The sequence below is a fragment of the Nansenia antarctica genome (genome assembly GCF_963989245.1).
Source record: "Nansenia antarctica genome assembly, chromosome: 2".
Taxonomy (NCBI): domain Eukaryota; kingdom Metazoa; phylum Chordata; class Actinopteri; order Argentiniformes; family Microstomatidae; genus Nansenia; species Nansenia antarctica.
The window spans coordinates 84,932,637-84,949,972 of record NC_137675.1 but is presented as its reverse complement, the minus strand read 5'-3'; the positions used below and the strand labels follow the sequence as shown (position 1 = coordinate 84,949,972).

Below are 17,336 nucleotides of genomic sequence, written 5' to 3'. Positions count from 1 at the left end.
TATTGGACATAATTTGACAAGGTGATAAATGTGTTGTTCATTCTACAGCATTAGTTCAGTTAATGCCTTTTTTTTTTATTGAAAAAAATATGTTTAGGTATGCAGCGCTGCACACGGAGTCCAGAAAGCGTTCCAATAGTGTCTCTAAACAGCGGTTTGCTCCTCCTGTCATGGCGGGCCGCTTGCTCTCTGACAGCGCTATGATTGATTTACTCCAGCAGCGTTTAGGAAGCGAGAGGATGATACAACGTAACGACGCTCCGCCATCATCGCTTTGACATCAATCTGACGCGAGATGAACGCACGCTGCAGCGTGACGCGACGTACATCTGACGACGGACGCGTTTACGGCGCAGCAGAAAAAACATCGAGGAAAGCGACAAGGGAGTGAAAAACGAAGCGGAATTAGTCAATGATAGAGGGAGGAGAGGAGAGAGGGAGTAGGGGAAAGAAAGAAAGGAAGGAAGGAAGGAGAGAGAGAGAGAGGGAGAGAGAGAGACATACGGAGGCTGCAGGGTTGGACGGTCGAGGTGGACGTGGCGAGTCCGGTTGAGTTTGAAGCGGAGAAACTGGTGACAGCGAGCAGAAACAAGAGAGAGAGAGAGCCATGAATCGGGGAAACGGCAGGTAGCTATTGCTAAGCTTGCTATTTTTCTATCGCTTTACTATTTTGTCATTTTTCCTCATAAGCCAGTGTGAGTGTGTGAGTGTGTGAATGTGCATGGCCCAGCACAGGTTTCATAATGTATTATTATACACAACATATTTTTGTTTCGCGATGCTTGGCCCGGGTATCACCGCTTCCAGAGGCTCAGCGTGCAAAAGCTCCGAAAGTAAAAGCAGGAAAAAGTAGCTGCGGCGCAAGTCACTTTCTCCCTTCGTTCCATGTCAGTCAGCTCGCTGCTAGCAGGTTAGCAACGCAACCAGCATAAACAAGATGGCCACTGGTTAGCTGCTAGCTTAGACATGGCATCTTGCCCCCTCTTTGTATGACAGAAAGCGATTGGAAAAGTGTCAAATGATCCCTTGAAATAATCGACGGGTCCAAAATTTTCCCCAGAGCGAAAAGTGATTTTCGAAAGTTCAGAGTGGTGCAGGTTTCATTCACTAGTTTATTAATACTACCCCATCCTCAAAACCAACAACTGGGGGCAAGAAAAAAAAAAAAAAAATCAGCGCCAGATTCTTACAGCCCCAAAAAAGTGCATGATGACGTGCGTGGCGACTTTGGCAGGCGACCCTACCTGACTGATCAAGCATAGGCAGGTGAAGTCAGGTAAGGCACCCTGACCCTGAACCTGACCCTGCCGCTTCTGGAGCCATGACCCCATATTCATCGCAACATCTGGGGACGACTATTGTCTCGGTTTGACATCAGCCTGGTGGAGTTATGCCATGTCAGTTGGTGTGTGTGTGGGCTGCCAAGTTCAACTCACCAGCTATGCACACTTTTTTTCCCCAGACCGATTGTGTAGTCTTGTCATAGCATAACTTCATCAAACTGTTATTATTAAAAATGCAACATCGTTGAAATGCATGGGGGAAAACAAGTGAAAGTGTCATTTATTGTGCATATTTATGTCCTCCCTTTTAATTTGAATTGTTTCTCCAATACAGCCAGCTTGTTGTCAGTAGTTACTGTGAGTAAAGTAGTAGGCCTGTTGTTAAAAACCTGTCAATGTTCCTTTGTTATGCATTGTGAGATTAGATTTGGGTTTGTAGGTTTAATTATTTACTTTTCAGTGCAAGTCTATCCATGCAAGTGATGATTTACTGTGAAAAATAGTGAAATAGACTTACGAAGTAGATCTGTTATGTTGTTTCCTAGTCTTACTATCCTGCTTATGTTTAGTCATGTACATAGTAGATTGCTGATATCAACAGAGCTCAAGCATGCTATTCCCTTCTCTCTATATCCCTCTCAGTATGAGCAGCAGACCTAAGCCTGAACGTGAGGCCTTTCCAGCTGAAGATGTTTTAACCGGTTGTTTTCCCTCTGTTGTGTCTCATCAGGGCCAGCAGAGAGCGGAGCTCCTCCTAACCCACGGAACAAGGCTTGGCGCCAGAGCAAGCTCGGCTGCCAGAAGGGAACCAGAGGAGCGGACCCAGGCCTCTGGCCACCCCCACCGGGCCCCCCTCAGAACCCTAACGTGCCCGGACGCTGACCGCTGGCTGTACTGGACTCTGCGGTTATGACTCTGCGGGAGTTATCGACGGACGACGACTGCATCACGCTGGGCCTGGGCGCGCTGCGAGCCTCGGACTGCTGCGGCGGCTCGCCGACGTCCTCCATCGACCCGGAATACTCCCGGAACGCTCCGGGCACGCCGGGCTCCGTGAGCCTCCACCTGCTGTCGTCGTCCGAGTGCGCCACGCCCACCCTCAGCTCCCTGGCGTCGGAGATCGCCGAGCCCATGGCGATGCTCCCCTACGTGAAGACGGAGCCTCCGGACCTGGACGACATCAGCACCATCGACCTGTCGGAGATCCAGCCGCTCAGCACGGCGGAGCTGGGTCACGACCAGATCAAGATGGAGATCAGCGGGCTGGATTACATAAAGTCGGAGCACCACCAGGGAGACCACCTCCACCTCCACCCCTTCCACAGCCTCCACCACCACCATCACCACCACCACCACCACCACCACGCCGCCACGGAGCTGGACTACAAGTCCCACCATCATCACTACGAGCCCAGCCTGGTGTTCGACTACATCACCCACATGTCCGACACCCTGGACTACATCAAGTCCGAGCAGCACGCCGACCTGCAGTGCTACTACACCACGGAGCTGGGCGCCATCAAGACAGAGTACGAGCCCAACAACCTGATGTCCAGCCACCTGCGCACGGAGATGAGCCTGGAGTCCATCCACATGGCCGAGCTCCGCACGGAGCTGAACAAGCTGAGGCCCGACAGCCTCATAGGCGCCATGGGGCAGGCGGACCCCGAGTTCCCCGGGGGAGGGGGGCTCTACGAGCTCCAGGCAGCCCAGGCGGGGAAGAGCCCCGGGGGGTCCAGCAACCAGACGGGCTCCTCGAAAGGCCACGGCGCCGGCCCCAGGAGGCCCCGTAACCTGAGCGGGGAGAAGCCCTTCTCCTGCACCCAGTGCGGCAAGAACTTCAGCACCCTGGGCAACCTGAAGACCCACCAGCGCATCCACACGGGCGAGAGGCCCTACACCTGCTCGCAGTGCGGCAAGAGCTTCGGCCAGGCGGGCAACCTCAAGAGACACCAGCTCATCCATACGGGCCAGAAGCCCTACACCTGCGCCCACTGTCCCAAGGGCTTCACCAAAGCGGACGACCTGCGCTCCCACCAGCGGCTCCACACCGGGGAGAAGCCCTTCTGCTGCCTCACCTGCGGCAAGAGCTTCGGCCAGTCCAAGGAACTGAAAGCCCACCAGCTCAGCCACACGGGCGAGAGGCCTTACTGCTGCCAGCACTGCGGCAAGAGCTTCACCAAGGAGATGAGTTACAGGAACCACCTTCAGATCCACACGGGGGAGAAGCCCTACTGCTGCTCGCAGTGCGGCAAGACTTTCAGCAACTCTGGCGTCCTGAAGACGCACGAGAAGATCCACTCGGGCGTGAGGCCCTTCGGGTGCACGCAGTGCGGGAAGAGCTTCGGCCGTTTGGGACACCTTAAAGCACACCAGCAGATCCACTCGGGCGAGCGGCCCTTCGCCTGCCCCCAGTGTGGGAAGAACTTCAGCCAATCAGGCCACCTCAAAGCACACGAGCAGATTCACAAACGAGAGAGGGCAGACCTCCGTAGCGGTGGCATCAGCAGCAGCAGCAGTTCCAGCAGCTCCAGCAGCAGCAGCAGCAGCTCCCACAGTAACGATAGTATCTAAAAAAAGTACAGTTTAACCTCTCTCAAAAAGTATTATTCCCTTTTTTTATAAATACAGTACTATATATAAATATATATGTTTTTTCCTTACACCTTTTCTTACGTTTTTTTTCATACCTTTTGTGCTTTTTGCATTACGTTCTATCTTGGGGGGTTCAAAAAACTCTTGTTGTGACTGATTTGCGATTATGCAAGTGTCTGTGTGTCTGGGTGGATCAGAGGCGTTTACTGAGGGCCTTGTAGAAAAACAGACTGTGTATCTGTCGTCTGCTGATCTGTTGTTGTTAGTGAGTGCCATTCCAGTTTCTTTCCTCCAGTAAAATCGCTCACTGTGTTCACACTTATTGATAACATGTAATTCCTTAAAAAAATCATGTACTGGAAAGAATTATTAAAGAAACTAATGTAACACAGACTTTCTCATTTTCTTGTGTGTTGTGTGTAACCTTGCTTATTAATAGGCACTACACTGCAAGTGGAAAGAACAAAGATAAGGAATTGAGACATTGTGTGTAGATTTAGATGCGTCACTTCAGAGTTCAAGTTCATGTCTCAAAGCTGGGGAATGTCTGTAATGTAGTAAAGTGTAACACAGTCACCTAAGAGTTGTTTTGTCCGGAACTGAAGGTACAACAGCAGGTATGTATGTATGTGCTGATGGAGGAGGAGGAACTCATTGTAATGTAAGGATTGGAATAAGGAATGTTAAGGAATGTTCTCTGTATTCCATTCCATGCAATACAATGAGCCTGTCCTCCGATACCAGCGTCTACCTCTACCGGCCTCTACCTCCACCAGCCTCCACTGCATATACGGGCCTAGCTACTGTATTTACTTTACCCTTGCTGCCACTACTACTAATAAATAATACATGTGATTTGAAGCACCTTTAAAAACACCCAAGGACACTTTACAGCCCCCAAAAAATCCAATTAAATCTAAAGATATGGAATAACTAGTACTTTTATTATTTATTTACTATTATTTCCTCTTATCAGAGTGCTCCTATGAAGCTGGAGCACAGCACAGCAGGCGGCAGCGGAGCTGGATGTAAAGCAGGCCATCGACAGTACAACCCTGTTCCCTCGAGGCGTTCACACAGCCGCTAGTGGGCTGCACATCGCCGTCTATCAGCAGCGCCATCAGTGTCGTGGTGTGTGTTGTGTGAAAGCCTGCGCAGCACACAGCATGGAGGCTGCTGGAGGTGAAAGATTACAAGAGAGCTGCTAAATTGGAAGTATACTTCTAGATGTTCTAAGAAAAAACATGTTGGATAGCTTAGGAACTGTTACCCATTGAACACTAACCCGAAGAGAAGCACTTGTGAATTTAGAAATCAAATGTTTACTGGTCGGGTTCAAAACAGGGGACCTCTTGCATGGATGTCACAGTCTTAAACCTTTATATATCAAGAGGACATACGAAGCTGTATGAGGGTAATATCAGGGCTTAGAGGTTGTAGGCAGGGCTACTTTGTCACAAGAGCATGATTCCATATCACCTCTGCTACGTCAAGCTATATAGGACCTCTCCACCCACTCGGTAAAGATTCACCACAGACTAAATATTGATTTTATATCGTTTATTCCTCACACCACCAAACACAAGCTGAGCGGTTGTTGTTGTCATGTGTGATGCCTCTCCCTTAGAGAACAGATCATTATCATTGAAGGAAATGGAAGTAGCTTAAAACGACACAGCAATACCTAAAAATGTTATATTTAGGACAGACAGAGATAAGAGAATTATCTGGAGGCATGGGAAAATAATCTTAACTCCGACTTCCCTAACTGTATCATGTCAGGTGTTGCTGTGGTTTCTCTCTGGCTCTACTAAAACAGTTGAGTGGAAAGCCAAAGTGATCTGGGATTGATTGGTTGATTGGTATCCACTCCTCCTCCACTATTGATTAACATGGATTGATTACTCCAGCAGAGTGAAGGGGTGGTGGAGCTGACGTTGCTGAGATGATGATGGATGTAGTAGTGGACCCATCTACTCAACCACCTCCTCCGTAATGTAGGTCACTGTCTTGGTGGTCACAGTGGTGGAGGAGGAGGAAGAGCTGCCATTGCTGCTGCACAGATGAGAGAGAGGAGGAGAGAGGGAGATGGGGGGGGGGGAGAGTGGGAGATAGGGGAGAGAGAGGGAGATGGGGCACGGAGGTGAAAGAGAGAGAATGAGAAAAAAACATTCCGCTAGTACACTCGCCCCCCACCGTTGCCCCCGCCGACAAACATTTTATTCAGAAATGTTCTCCCTAGGAAAAAAGTCTACTATCCGAGTGGGCTATGGGCCCCCAAACGATGACGACGAGCGAACCTGGATGATGGGGGAGAAAGTGAAAGACAGAGAGAGCCGGAGAGAGGAGAAGGAGGGGAGAATGTTAGAGGGTTAGTAGAGGGTTAATCGCCATATTGAAAACAGGATAGTTAATTAGTTAGTTCAATTAAACACTCATGATAGGGAAGAAGCTATTCTCTTGTTTGGTGCATATACCTACTGTATACATTACACCTATATGTTTCACCTATACCTTACTCCTGTACATTACACCTATATATTACACCTGTACATTACACCTATATGTTTCACCTATACCTTACACCTGTACATTACACCTATATATTACACCTGTACCTTACACCTATACCTTACACCTATACCTTACACCTCCACCAGCCCCCCCGGATCAGAAAGCAAACCTCATGGAGGTGGACATCCCTCCACTGCTTGACATCCCTCCGCCGCTCGACATCACTCCGCCGCTCGACATTTTCGTAGTCACGGAGGAGGACGAATACCCCCCACCACCAACGCTGTAGAGAGAGAGGTGGAGAGAGAGCTTTAATGTCTTCACAAACCCTTCACAAGGTCTACATAAGCCCTTCACAAGGTCTACATAAACCCTTCACAAGACCTACATAAGCCCTTCACAAGACCTACATAAGCCCTTCACAAGACCTACATAAGTCCTTCACAAGACCTACATAAGCCCTTCACAAGACCTACATAAACCCTTCACAAGACCTACATAAGTCCTTCACAAGACCTACATAAACCCTTCACAAGGTCTACATAAACCCTTCACAAGACCTACATAAACCCTTCACAAGACCTACATAAACCCTTCACAAGACCTACATAAGCCCTTCACAAGACCTACATAAGCCCTTCACAAGACCTACATAAGCCCTTCACAAGGTCTACATAAGCCCTTCACAAGGTCTACATAAACCCTTCACAAGACCTACATAAGCCCTTCACAAGACCTACATAAGCCCTTCACAAGACCTACATAAGTCCTTCACAAGACCTACATAAAACATCATCGCAAGTCCCCACCTTAAGCTGGCCTCTCCGTCCAGCAGTCTCCTGTACTCAGCGATCTCCATCTCCAGGCGTGTCTTGATGTCCAGCAGCATCCTGTATTCGCCGCCTTGGCGCTCCAGGTCGGCTCGTAGCTGCACCAGCTGCCCTTCCAGGCTGGTCACCTGCATCTGGAAACTAGACAGCTGCATGGAGTAGCGGTTCTGGGTGTCTGCCAAGGTGCTTTCCAGGGAAGATTTCTAAAGAGGGCACACAGGACAGGAGGCGAGCGATAAATAAAAATGATAAATGGACTGCAGTTATATAGAGCCTTACTCAAAAGCGTTTTACAACGGCCTCTCATTCACCCGTTCACGCACACAGGCACACACGGCGGCAAGCTATGATGCAAGGCGCCGGCCCGGTCATTGGGAGCAGTTTGGGGTTCAGTGTCTTGCCCAAGGACACCTCGACATGTGGCAAGCCAGGGTTCGAACCGTCGACCTTGCGATCATTAGACGTCAGCTCTACCTCCTGTCCCACAGCCGCCCCACTGTGGAGTGGAGCTACCTCCCGGATCCCCTAATCCAAAATTCGAACCCTATAAAGATGGTACTAGTGCATGCAGGGTAGGCTGTACCTCTACACAGGGACTAGCTGGTTTGAAGCAAGCTAGGTCTAAAACTGTGGATATCTTTGTTGATCCTAGTTTTGAATAAAGTTTTAATAAAAACCTAACCAAATGGGCGCCTAGGTGGCATAGCAACACTAGGGCACATGCCACATAATCGCAGGGTCCCAGGTTTAATCCCGGCCATCGACCTATCCTGCCATGTCATCCCCCCTCTCTCTCACCCATCCTTCCTGTCAATCTCTACTGTATCCATCCTCCTCTCTCACCCATCCTTCCTGTCAGTCTCTACTGTCTCTGTCCTCCTCTCTCTCACCCATCCTTCCTCTCAATCTCTACTGTGTCGATCCTCCTTTCTCTCACCCATCCTTCCTGTCAATCTCTACTGTATCCATCCTCCTCTCTCACCCATCCTTCTGGTCAGTCTCTACTGTATCTGTCCTCCTTTCTCTCACCCATCCTTCCTGTCAGTCTCTACTGTCTCTATCCTCCTCTCTCTCACCCATCCTTCCTGTCAGTATCTACTGTCTCTATCCTCCTCTCTCTCACCCATCCTTCCTGTCAATCTCTACTGTCTCTATCCCAGTAAAGCAGAAATGCCCTAAAAACATATTTTAAAAACAACAACAACAAAGGAACAGGTCAGTCTCACCATGCTCAGCTGGGACTGGAGTTCGATCTGGAGGGCTTGCAGGGTGCTCTTGATCTCTTTGGACTCTGAGCTGGTGGACTGCATGGTCATCTCCGTGGTCGCTACCTCCTTGGTCAGAGCTTCACTCTGGGGGGTGGAAGGGGGGTGGGGGGGGGGGTAGTGGAGGTGTGTGTGTGGGTGGGGGGGGGGGGTAGTGGAGGTGTGTGTGGGGTGGGGCGGGGGTAGTGGAGGTGTGTGTGTGGGGGGTGGAGGTGTGTGTGTGGGGGGGTAGTGGAGGTGTGTGTGTGTGGGTGGGGGTGGAGGTGTGTGTGTGTGGGGGGGAGGTGTGTGTGTGTGGGGTAGTGGAGGTGTGTGTGTGTGTGTGTGAGGTAGTGGAGGTGTGTGTGTGTGGGGGGGGGGGGAGGTGTGTGTGTGGGGGGGAGGTGTGTATGTGAGGTAGTAGAGGTGTGTGTGTGAGGTAGTGGAGGTGTGTGTGGGGGGGTAGGTGTGTGTGTGTGTGGGAGGGAGGTGTGTGTGTGTGTGTGTGTGTGTGTGTGGGACAGACGACAACGACACTTATCAGAGATCCTGTCCATCTAACTCTAGCCAGAACACACACTTCCTCCTGTGCAGTGAGGGAGGTGTGATGAGGTAATTGATGACAACAAAATGTCTGCCTGCCTATCTTCCTGTCTGTCTGTCTGTCTGTCAGTTAAACGTTCCACGCAGGTTATTATCTGTTACCTTGGCCTCGAACCAGCCCTCCAGCTCCTTCTGGTTCTTGGCTGAGACTGATTCGTAGTGCTGCCTCATCTCAGCCATGACCATGCTGAGGTCCTCCTGGGGCGCCGCGTCCACCTCCACGGTCACCTGGCCGCCCAACATGCTGCGCATAGCCAGCAGCTCCTGGACACACACACAGGGGGGACAGGCTGGGTCAGCTACAAGACTGGGTTAGCCTGCCGAGCTAAAGGCATAGTCAGGAGCTCCTGGACACATGGCAGTGGTTCAAAGGTCACATTTCCTCACTGTCTCATATTCCTTCACTGTGTAAATTGAGTACACATTGAATTGCGTTTGGAAATGAAAACTCCCATGAAGTTAGTCTGTTGCTAAGCACAGGGGTACACGGCATTATGATATATACAGGTAGCTGAAGCTCTATGTCGCCATCTGGTGGAGGTAGACAAGAGGAGCACGGGCTCATTGTAATGCATGGAACGGTGTTTGATACGCTTCCTGGTGCCATTACATGCATTACAATGAGCCCGCCCTCCGATTTCTACCTCCACCAGCCTCCCCTGGATTCAATGTGTCAATACATCACCTGTGTCTGTCCTTAATAATGATAATAATAATAATAATAATAATAATAATAATAATAATAATAGTAGTAGTAATAACAATAACAGCAATAATAATTATAATAATAATAAGAACAATGATATGATATATCTATCTATATCTCTCTCTCTAAATATATACATAACAATGATATGATATGATAACGATAATAATAATAACAATGATAATAACGGTAATAATAATAACGATAACAACAATAATAACAATAATAATAATTAATATTATTATTATAATAATTATAATATATATATATATATTTAATGTAATGATTGAACCCTAACTCTAACTCTAAATGAGTGGGTGTTAGTGACGGGTGTGAGTGTCAGCCCGTGACCTCTGACCTCAGCGTGGTTGCTCTTCAGGTAGGCCAGCTCCTCTGTCAGACCCTCGATCTGCATCACCAGGTCTGACTTAGCCACCGCCAAGTCTCCCAGAACCCCCTTCAGCCCAGCGATGTCCCCCTCCACCGACAGACGCATGCCCAGCTCGTTCTCGTACCTGCCGACCGCAACGCAGACGCAGACACTTAATACTCTGGAATGGTGCATGTTCGGTCTACTGACGCCGACCGAAAGGCTGGACTGAAGGACACGGATACCATTCAACTCGTTTTTCTCTTATTTTAGTGAAAATTGAATAGATTGTAAAACCTGCGAATGCAGACAACAAAACATACATGCATACACAGCTCTGACACATTCAAAGACTAAAACAAAGCATATAAATGTTACACAAAGCACGCATCATACACACTAACCGTGACATCCCTCAAGTCCTGGCATCACACAATGAACCCATACGCACGGTATCCCACTATTTAAGCACCTAATCACAGCCCCCAATATCCCTACGCATACGTGATCACTATAATCAAACAATTCCCACGCAGTTGTGAGGCATAACTCAAAATAATGTTACTAGTATCTAATAATTAATTATTAATAATAACTAATAATTATTTAAATAACATTCAAAATAACATTCCACATACACTGAAACACCCCATCCTAACTGGACAGTACAGTGCAGCTGGTTCACGTTGCTCTGGAACTATGCACACAAGTCTGAGAACGTGAAACTCATGTATCAACAACAAGACTCCAGGTATTGCATCAATGTTGCTAAAGGAAAATACAGGCTTATTCGGATAAATCTCACGGGACTTGTGGAAAATAAGCCTGGATTTCCCTTTAGCGACGTTGATGGAATGTCCCCCAGGCTGCTAAACTCTGAGCACAATTCCATTGTTTTCACTCAAAATCTTAATCACATTATTGCCGATCTCTAAGCACAAATCGCATCATTTACTTTTTGTTCACCTGGAAAACACTGGCTTTCAAAATACCACACCCTAAAATACCACACTCTAATTACCACCCTAAATACCACACCCTACTTACCACCCTAAATACCACACCCTAATTACCACCCTAAATACCACACCCTAATTACCACATGGGTCTAAATCACATCTCACCAGCTCGAAATCAATTGGCAAAACTCTTCAATCATGTGTCAGAGCATAACAGAGGCCTGAGGTGACCTCTACTGGAATACATACTGTAAACGCATGTGTGAAATTACCGTTTAACATTATGACAATGAGTTTATGAGATATGTCACTTTTCCTTTTAGATGTTAAAAAGTGGGAACACTGAAATTATTGAGGGAATGTTGAATGTACAAGGCATTCTCAGATGTTGTGTTCAGTAGTGTCAAATAGGCGCTGTTCTTCAGTGTCTGATCTCCACTACTGTCATGGACCAGCAGAGGGCGTGCTACTCCAGCGTTGGGCTCTGCTTTGGTCTAACTAAGGGAATCATGCCTCATTGGTGTTGCAGCGCAACAGGACATGGGAATGGAATTAGGAATGGTATTGATGCCATCGTGTGTGTGTGTGTGTGTGTGTGTGTGTATGTGTGTGTGTGTGTGTGTGTAATGTGTCTGAGATTATGTGTGTAATGGATAGATCTGTGTGTGTGTGTGTGTGTGTGTGTGTGTGTGTGTGTGTGTGTGAATGTGTGTGTGTGTGTGTGTGTGTGTGTTGTAACATGTACATCTGAGTGTATGTGTGTGTGTGTGTGTGTGTGAGACATGTAGATCTGAGTGTGTGTGTGTGTGTGTGTGTTTGTGTGTGTGAGACATGTAGATCTGAGTGTGTGTGTGTGTGTGTGTGTTTGTGTGTATGTTAGATCTGAGAGTGTGTGTGTGTGTGTGTGTGTGTGTTTGTGCGTGTGTTAGATCTGAGAGTGTGTGTGTGTGTGTGTGTGTGTTGTAACCCTGAGTGATTAATGAGACTCACTTCACCCTGAAGTCGTCATGAGCCAGCGTGGCGTTGTCGATGCTCAGGAGGATAGATCCGTTGAGGGAATTCACGATCTGAAATCAGGAATCAGGAATCAGAATCATGACCCACAAACCAGGAATCAGTAATCACGAATCACAAATCAAGACTCCCACACCCAAAACAGTGCTGACTGAACTAGATGATTCTAGACTACAGGCCTGAACCCCCCCAGGACACAGAGAGAGTCTCATCCCACAGTCGGTCTTTACACATCCTGTTAGTCAAGTAATCACACCTTACATATGTTTTTATCAGTTTTTTTGATTTTTATCAGTTTGCTGTTAGATACAGTGAGTCTGTCTGCTGTTAAAACTGTTGAAGAGGTGGGACAAGAAACATTTTACATTTACACTTACATTTTTGGCATTTAGCAGACGCCTTATTCCAAAGCGACTTACAATCGTTACATTTGACTAAGCAAGTGAACCATTAATCAGCCTGTCGTAGCAGGAAGAGTAATCGAGCTCAGAGCCAGGGGCCACTGGCAGTCAGCGAGATAGAAGAAGGAAACAGCAAAGCTACAGCATTTGGATGATGATGATGATGTAATCTTTATCTTTTCAGTTTTAGAAACAACTACAGCTCTGATTAGTTTAGATTTGTATACATCTATACACACACACGTAGTTTGTTTATGTACCGTATGTCTACATACATGCATACATCTATACACACATTTAGTATATTGAAGTACTGTATGTCTACATACTGTACATGTATACATTTATACACATCAGATACATTTATGTCATCTGTTTAAGCTTTGTTTGTTTGTCAAGCACTGAGAAGTATCCTCCTTGTTATTTATGTTAAGTCATTGTTATTTGTGCATGTTATCATTTCGCCTAGCTTTTTTGGAGCATTGTCTTTATCGAATTACAGTATGCTTGTACCCTGTAAACAGCTTATTCTCTTATTCTTCTCAAGTAAAGAGAAAGAAAACTTGACAACTTTTCAAACCTGCCTACCGTCCTCCCCTGTCCTGCACTGCATCTGTCATCCACACCTTTAGAACCTCATAACATCTTTCTATCCAGCGCTGCCACAACACATCGTGACGTTAGAATTATAAGGTTCTATCTCCATTTTTGTCAAAATTGAGTTTTATACATAATCTGATCCATTAGGTGTTTATTAATGCCTGTGTGGTGTTATTTTTAAAAATGTTGACATTTTTTAGTTAGTAATTAATAAAATACAAAGGTTCCATCTCACAAAACATAATGGAATGTAAAAACTTAGACGCTCAATATCTCTGAACTGCCCTAAACGGAGATAGAACCTTATCATTCTAAGCTCACGACATGAGCCACCGCCGGCCTAGCTACCTACACCCCCCCCCCCCCCCCCAACCCCACCCCACCGCCACCTCCACCCCCGCACTCCTCCCACTCAAGGTGTTGCTTCTGGCGCCGGCCCTGCTTCTCTACACACCCTACAGGCCTGTCCCAACACGTGTTAGTATGTAGAGACATTTAAACGGATTAAAGCCTCCTTCTTCTTCTTCTTACCTGAGCTTGGAGGTCATGGATGACACCGAAGTAGTGGGAGTAGTCGGAGGCGTCGGGGGCCGTCCTGCTCTCCAGGAACTGGCGTATCCTCAGCTCCAGGTCGGCGTTGGCCGTCTCCAGGGCGCTCACCTTGCCCAGGTAGACGGCCAGACGGTCGTTCAGGTTGTTCATCGTGGCCTTCTCATTGCCGGGAATGCCGCTTTGACCCCCGCCGAAGCCTCCGCCACCTCCGCCGCCGCCGCCCCCGGCACCGCCACCGAAACCGAAGCCACCTCCACCTCCACCACCACCTCCACCGGCTCCGCCACCAAAGCCTCCACCGAAGCCTCCGCCGTAGCCCCCGCCGCCTCCGCCGGCAGAGAAGGACCTGGACGCGCTGGCGCTGGAGATGCGCGTCCCGTACCCGCCGGCGCCCCCGTGCACGCTGCCGGCCCTCATGGCGCCACCTCCGCCGCCGCCGCCGGACATGGACATGCGGCCGCTTCCGAAGGACATGCCCCCACCACCTCCTCCACCTCCGCTGCCGAAGGACATCCCACCACTACCGCCGCCGCCACTTCCGGCCATGGAGATGCGGGACGATCTGGCGCTGAAGGTTGCCATGGTGACAGAGGGCTGCTTTGAGGGTTAGGCTGCTGCTTACAGTCTTAACTGCTCCGGCTGGAGAGAAGAGAAAGGAGTGAAGAGAGTGAGGGATGAAGTGTCTTTTATACAGGGTCGGTGACATAGGGGAAGGTCCCCCCGCGGGAGATGAGACGAACTCACCTGCGAGAATAACAAGCAGAGGCAGAGATGCCTGGAGCTTTGTGATTAAGTCAGTTAATGTTGTCATTTTTCTTCGACGTCTTTATGTACCATGGGAAACTGGCAGTGATATAACCCTATGTGACAGCCTGATTAACATGTGCAAAATATACCCATGAGGAGTATCTGGTGTGTCTAGGATGTGCTCAGGCGTGGAGCAATGTGAATGTTGTCGGGACGGTAGCGAGTGCCAGTCCTCACTCATCACCTATTCATGTTCAAGTGCTGAGTCGACTGAAGCATAACTACTGCGCCGCTACAGGCCTCAGGCTTGCACGCAGCACGGGGTTATTGAGCAGTCACTATAGGGGCCGCTAAACTCAACGCGACACACAGAACACAACTGCTGAAAAACATGCTCTCATTCACACGCTCACGACTCATGTTGTATTTAACTGGAATGAATAGAAAGGAAAAGGTTTTTCCATGGGCAAGTCATGGCAGAGCATTTTTGGGATTCCCACCCCCCCCCCAACACACACACACACACACACACACACACACACACACACACACAAACAAACACAGTCATCCTCCTTAATGGATACCTGATCATCTATTGGATCATTCCTCTCCTCCCCTCCCCTTCTCTCTCCTCCCCTTCTCTCCTCTCTCCTTTCCTCTCCTCCCCTTCCCTCCTCTCCCCTCCTTTCCTCTCCTCTCCTCCCCTCCCCTCCTCTCCCCTTCCCTCTCCTCCCCTCCTCTCCTCTCCCCTCTCCTCTCTTCTCCTCATTGCTGTAAGAATGAATAAAGTCATCAGGGGATTAAAATAAGGATTTAATCCAAATAAGGATTAAGGAGATGCTTCAAATACAGTTTTTCTCCATTGTATAAACACAAAAAATGTAACTAAGTCTGAAAACTTGAAACTCATGCATCAACAACAGGACTCTAGACTGCTAAACTCGAAGCACAATTCCATTGTTTTCACTCAAATTCTTAATCACATTTTTGCAAAAGTCTAAGCACAAATCGCATCATTTAGCGCACTTTGTTCACCTGGAAAACACTGACCTTTAAAATACCACACCCTAATTACCATTGGTCTCATTCACTTCTCGCTTTGTCTGCCTTGCACAGGGAGATGTGAGCCGCTCTAGCCGGTGGTTCTGGGTAGAACCTGGTGCCAGTCCGGTCTACAGTATTCACACTGGTTTTGAGCAGCGTTCTCCCTGTGGGACTTCGGTTTTGTTTAGCACATGAAGAGGGTTTCCTCCTGTGGCGTTCATGTCAGGTTTCTGTCTGTTTAGTAAAGAGTCCTTAGTTGTGCCAACCGCTGCCTGCTGTTACTCCTTCATCCTGCACCGCACCTGGGTCCACCGCACACCTCAGCGTCACAGCCCCGCTTGGCATCATACGGGCCAGGGGGTAGAGGAGGCTGAAAGCCCGAGTTTTACACACCAATCAGGCCTGAGTAGCCTACGCACAGTCGAAGCGTGAGAGTGACTGGAAATGCTGGCTACGCCACCGGTACGCACTGTGTAAACCCTCGCAGCCAGCTATTGAACTCGAAGTGGCATCAAGTTTTAGAATGATATTTATCACTACTTTGGCTTGGATGTGATGTGGGTTTGTTTGCTATAGTTAACTAGCCAACTCGGTAACATTAGCGTAGCGAAATATGTGTGAAATTAGCATGTTAGCGGGTGTTTTAATATAAAATGGCCATGCCAACATAAAAGCTATAGCTGACTAGTGAGCCTGCATCAACCTTAATGGTATTCAAGTACGAGACGATTACATTTGTCCTCCCAATTTAAGATACACATTCATCTGTGGTAATAAGTACACAGCGAGCGATGGAATGTCTGGAATGCAAGCGCCGGCAGTCCGGAATGCGCGTTGGCATAGTAACGGCGTTCGAAAGACATGATTACATCACGTGGACACATTTTGGCACCCGGACACTATTTGCCATGTCAGCACCTGTCAAGGGGTGGGATATACACTCACTGGCCACTTTATTAGGTACACCTTTTCAACTGCTTGTTAACGCAAATATCTAATCAGACAATCATGTGGCAGTAACTCAATGTATTTAGGCATGTAGACATGGTCAAGACGTCTGCTGAAGTTCAAACCAAGCATCAGAATAGGAAAGAAAGGTGATTTAAGTGAATTTGAACGTGGCATGGGTGTTGGTGCCAGGCGGGCTGTTTTGAGTATTTCAGAAAGTGCTGATCTACTGGGATTTTCCCGCACAAGCATCTCTAGGGGTAACAGAGAATGGTCCGAAAAAGAGAAAATATCCAGTGAGCGGCAGTTCTCTGGGCGAAAATGGTGGTGGTGGTGTAATGGTGTGCGGGATATTTTCTTGGCACAAATCTTCAGCAACTGTGTGATGTTATAATGTCAATATGGACCAAAATCTCTGAGGAATGTTTCCAGCACCTTGTTGAATCTACGCCACGAAGAATTAAGGCAGTTCTGAAGGCAAAAGAGGGGGTCCAATCCGGTACTAACAAGGTGTACCTAATAAAGTGGCCGGTGTCGTTATTAGGCAGCAAGTGAACAGTCAGTTCTTGAAGTTGATGTGTTGGATGCAGGAGCAATGGGCAGGAGTTAAGACCTGAGCGACCTTGACAAGGGCCATATTGTTATGGCGTCTGGGTCAGAGCATCTCTGAAACAGCCAGGCTTGTGGGGTGCTCCCAGGCTCGTGGGGTGCTCCCAGGCTTGTGGGGTGCTCCCAGGCTTGTGGGGTGCCTGTTTCCTTGTTTATGTTTGTTTATTTATTTGCTCCCGGTCAGCAGTGAGATGTGCTGGACTGACAAGTCCGATCCACGGCGGCTCCACCTCACAACTTACAGGACTTGAAGTTGAAGGGTCTGCTGCTGATGTTCTGGTGCCAGACACCAAAGGACACCTTCAGGGGTCTCGTAG

At 48.3% G+C, this 17,336-nt stretch overlaps 2 protein-coding genes across 2 annotated transcripts; one reads left to right on the top strand and one right to left on the bottom strand.

Annotated features, from left to right (window-relative positions):
• The first annotated feature begins 493 nt into the window (after positions 1-493).
• LOC308151585 (uncharacterized protein) lies at positions 494-4,176 on the top strand. The gene is made up of 2 exons (XM_080524479.1): positions 494-627; positions 2,014-4,176. The coding sequence occupies exon 2, from the start codon at positions 2,193-2,195 to the stop codon at positions 3,855-3,857; it is 1,665 nt and encodes a 554-aa protein (XP_080380605.1). The 5' UTR covers positions 494-627; positions 2,014-2,192; the 3' UTR covers positions 3,858-4,176.
• A 1,675-nt stretch (positions 4,177-5,851) lies between these two features.
• On the bottom strand, positions 5,852-14,124 carry LOC308150785 (keratin, type I cytoskeletal 50 kDa-like; the record flags this gene model as incomplete). The annotated part of the gene is made up of 7 exons (XM_080523581.1): positions 5,852-5,933; positions 7,202-7,425; positions 8,449-8,574; positions 9,172-9,333; positions 10,134-10,290; positions 12,095-12,171; positions 13,651-14,124. The coding sequence occupies 7 exons, from the start codon at positions 14,122-14,124 to the stop codon at positions 5,852-5,854; spliced, it is 1,302 nt and encodes a 433-aa protein (XP_080379707.1).
• Between the last annotated feature and the right edge of the window lie 3,212 nt (positions 14,125-17,336).

Excerpts from the sequence above, each read along its gene's own strand:
- LOC308151585 (XM_080524479.1), top strand. The coding sequence starts at position 2,193 with ATGACTCTGCGGGAGTTATCGACGGACGACGACTGCATCACGCTGGGC.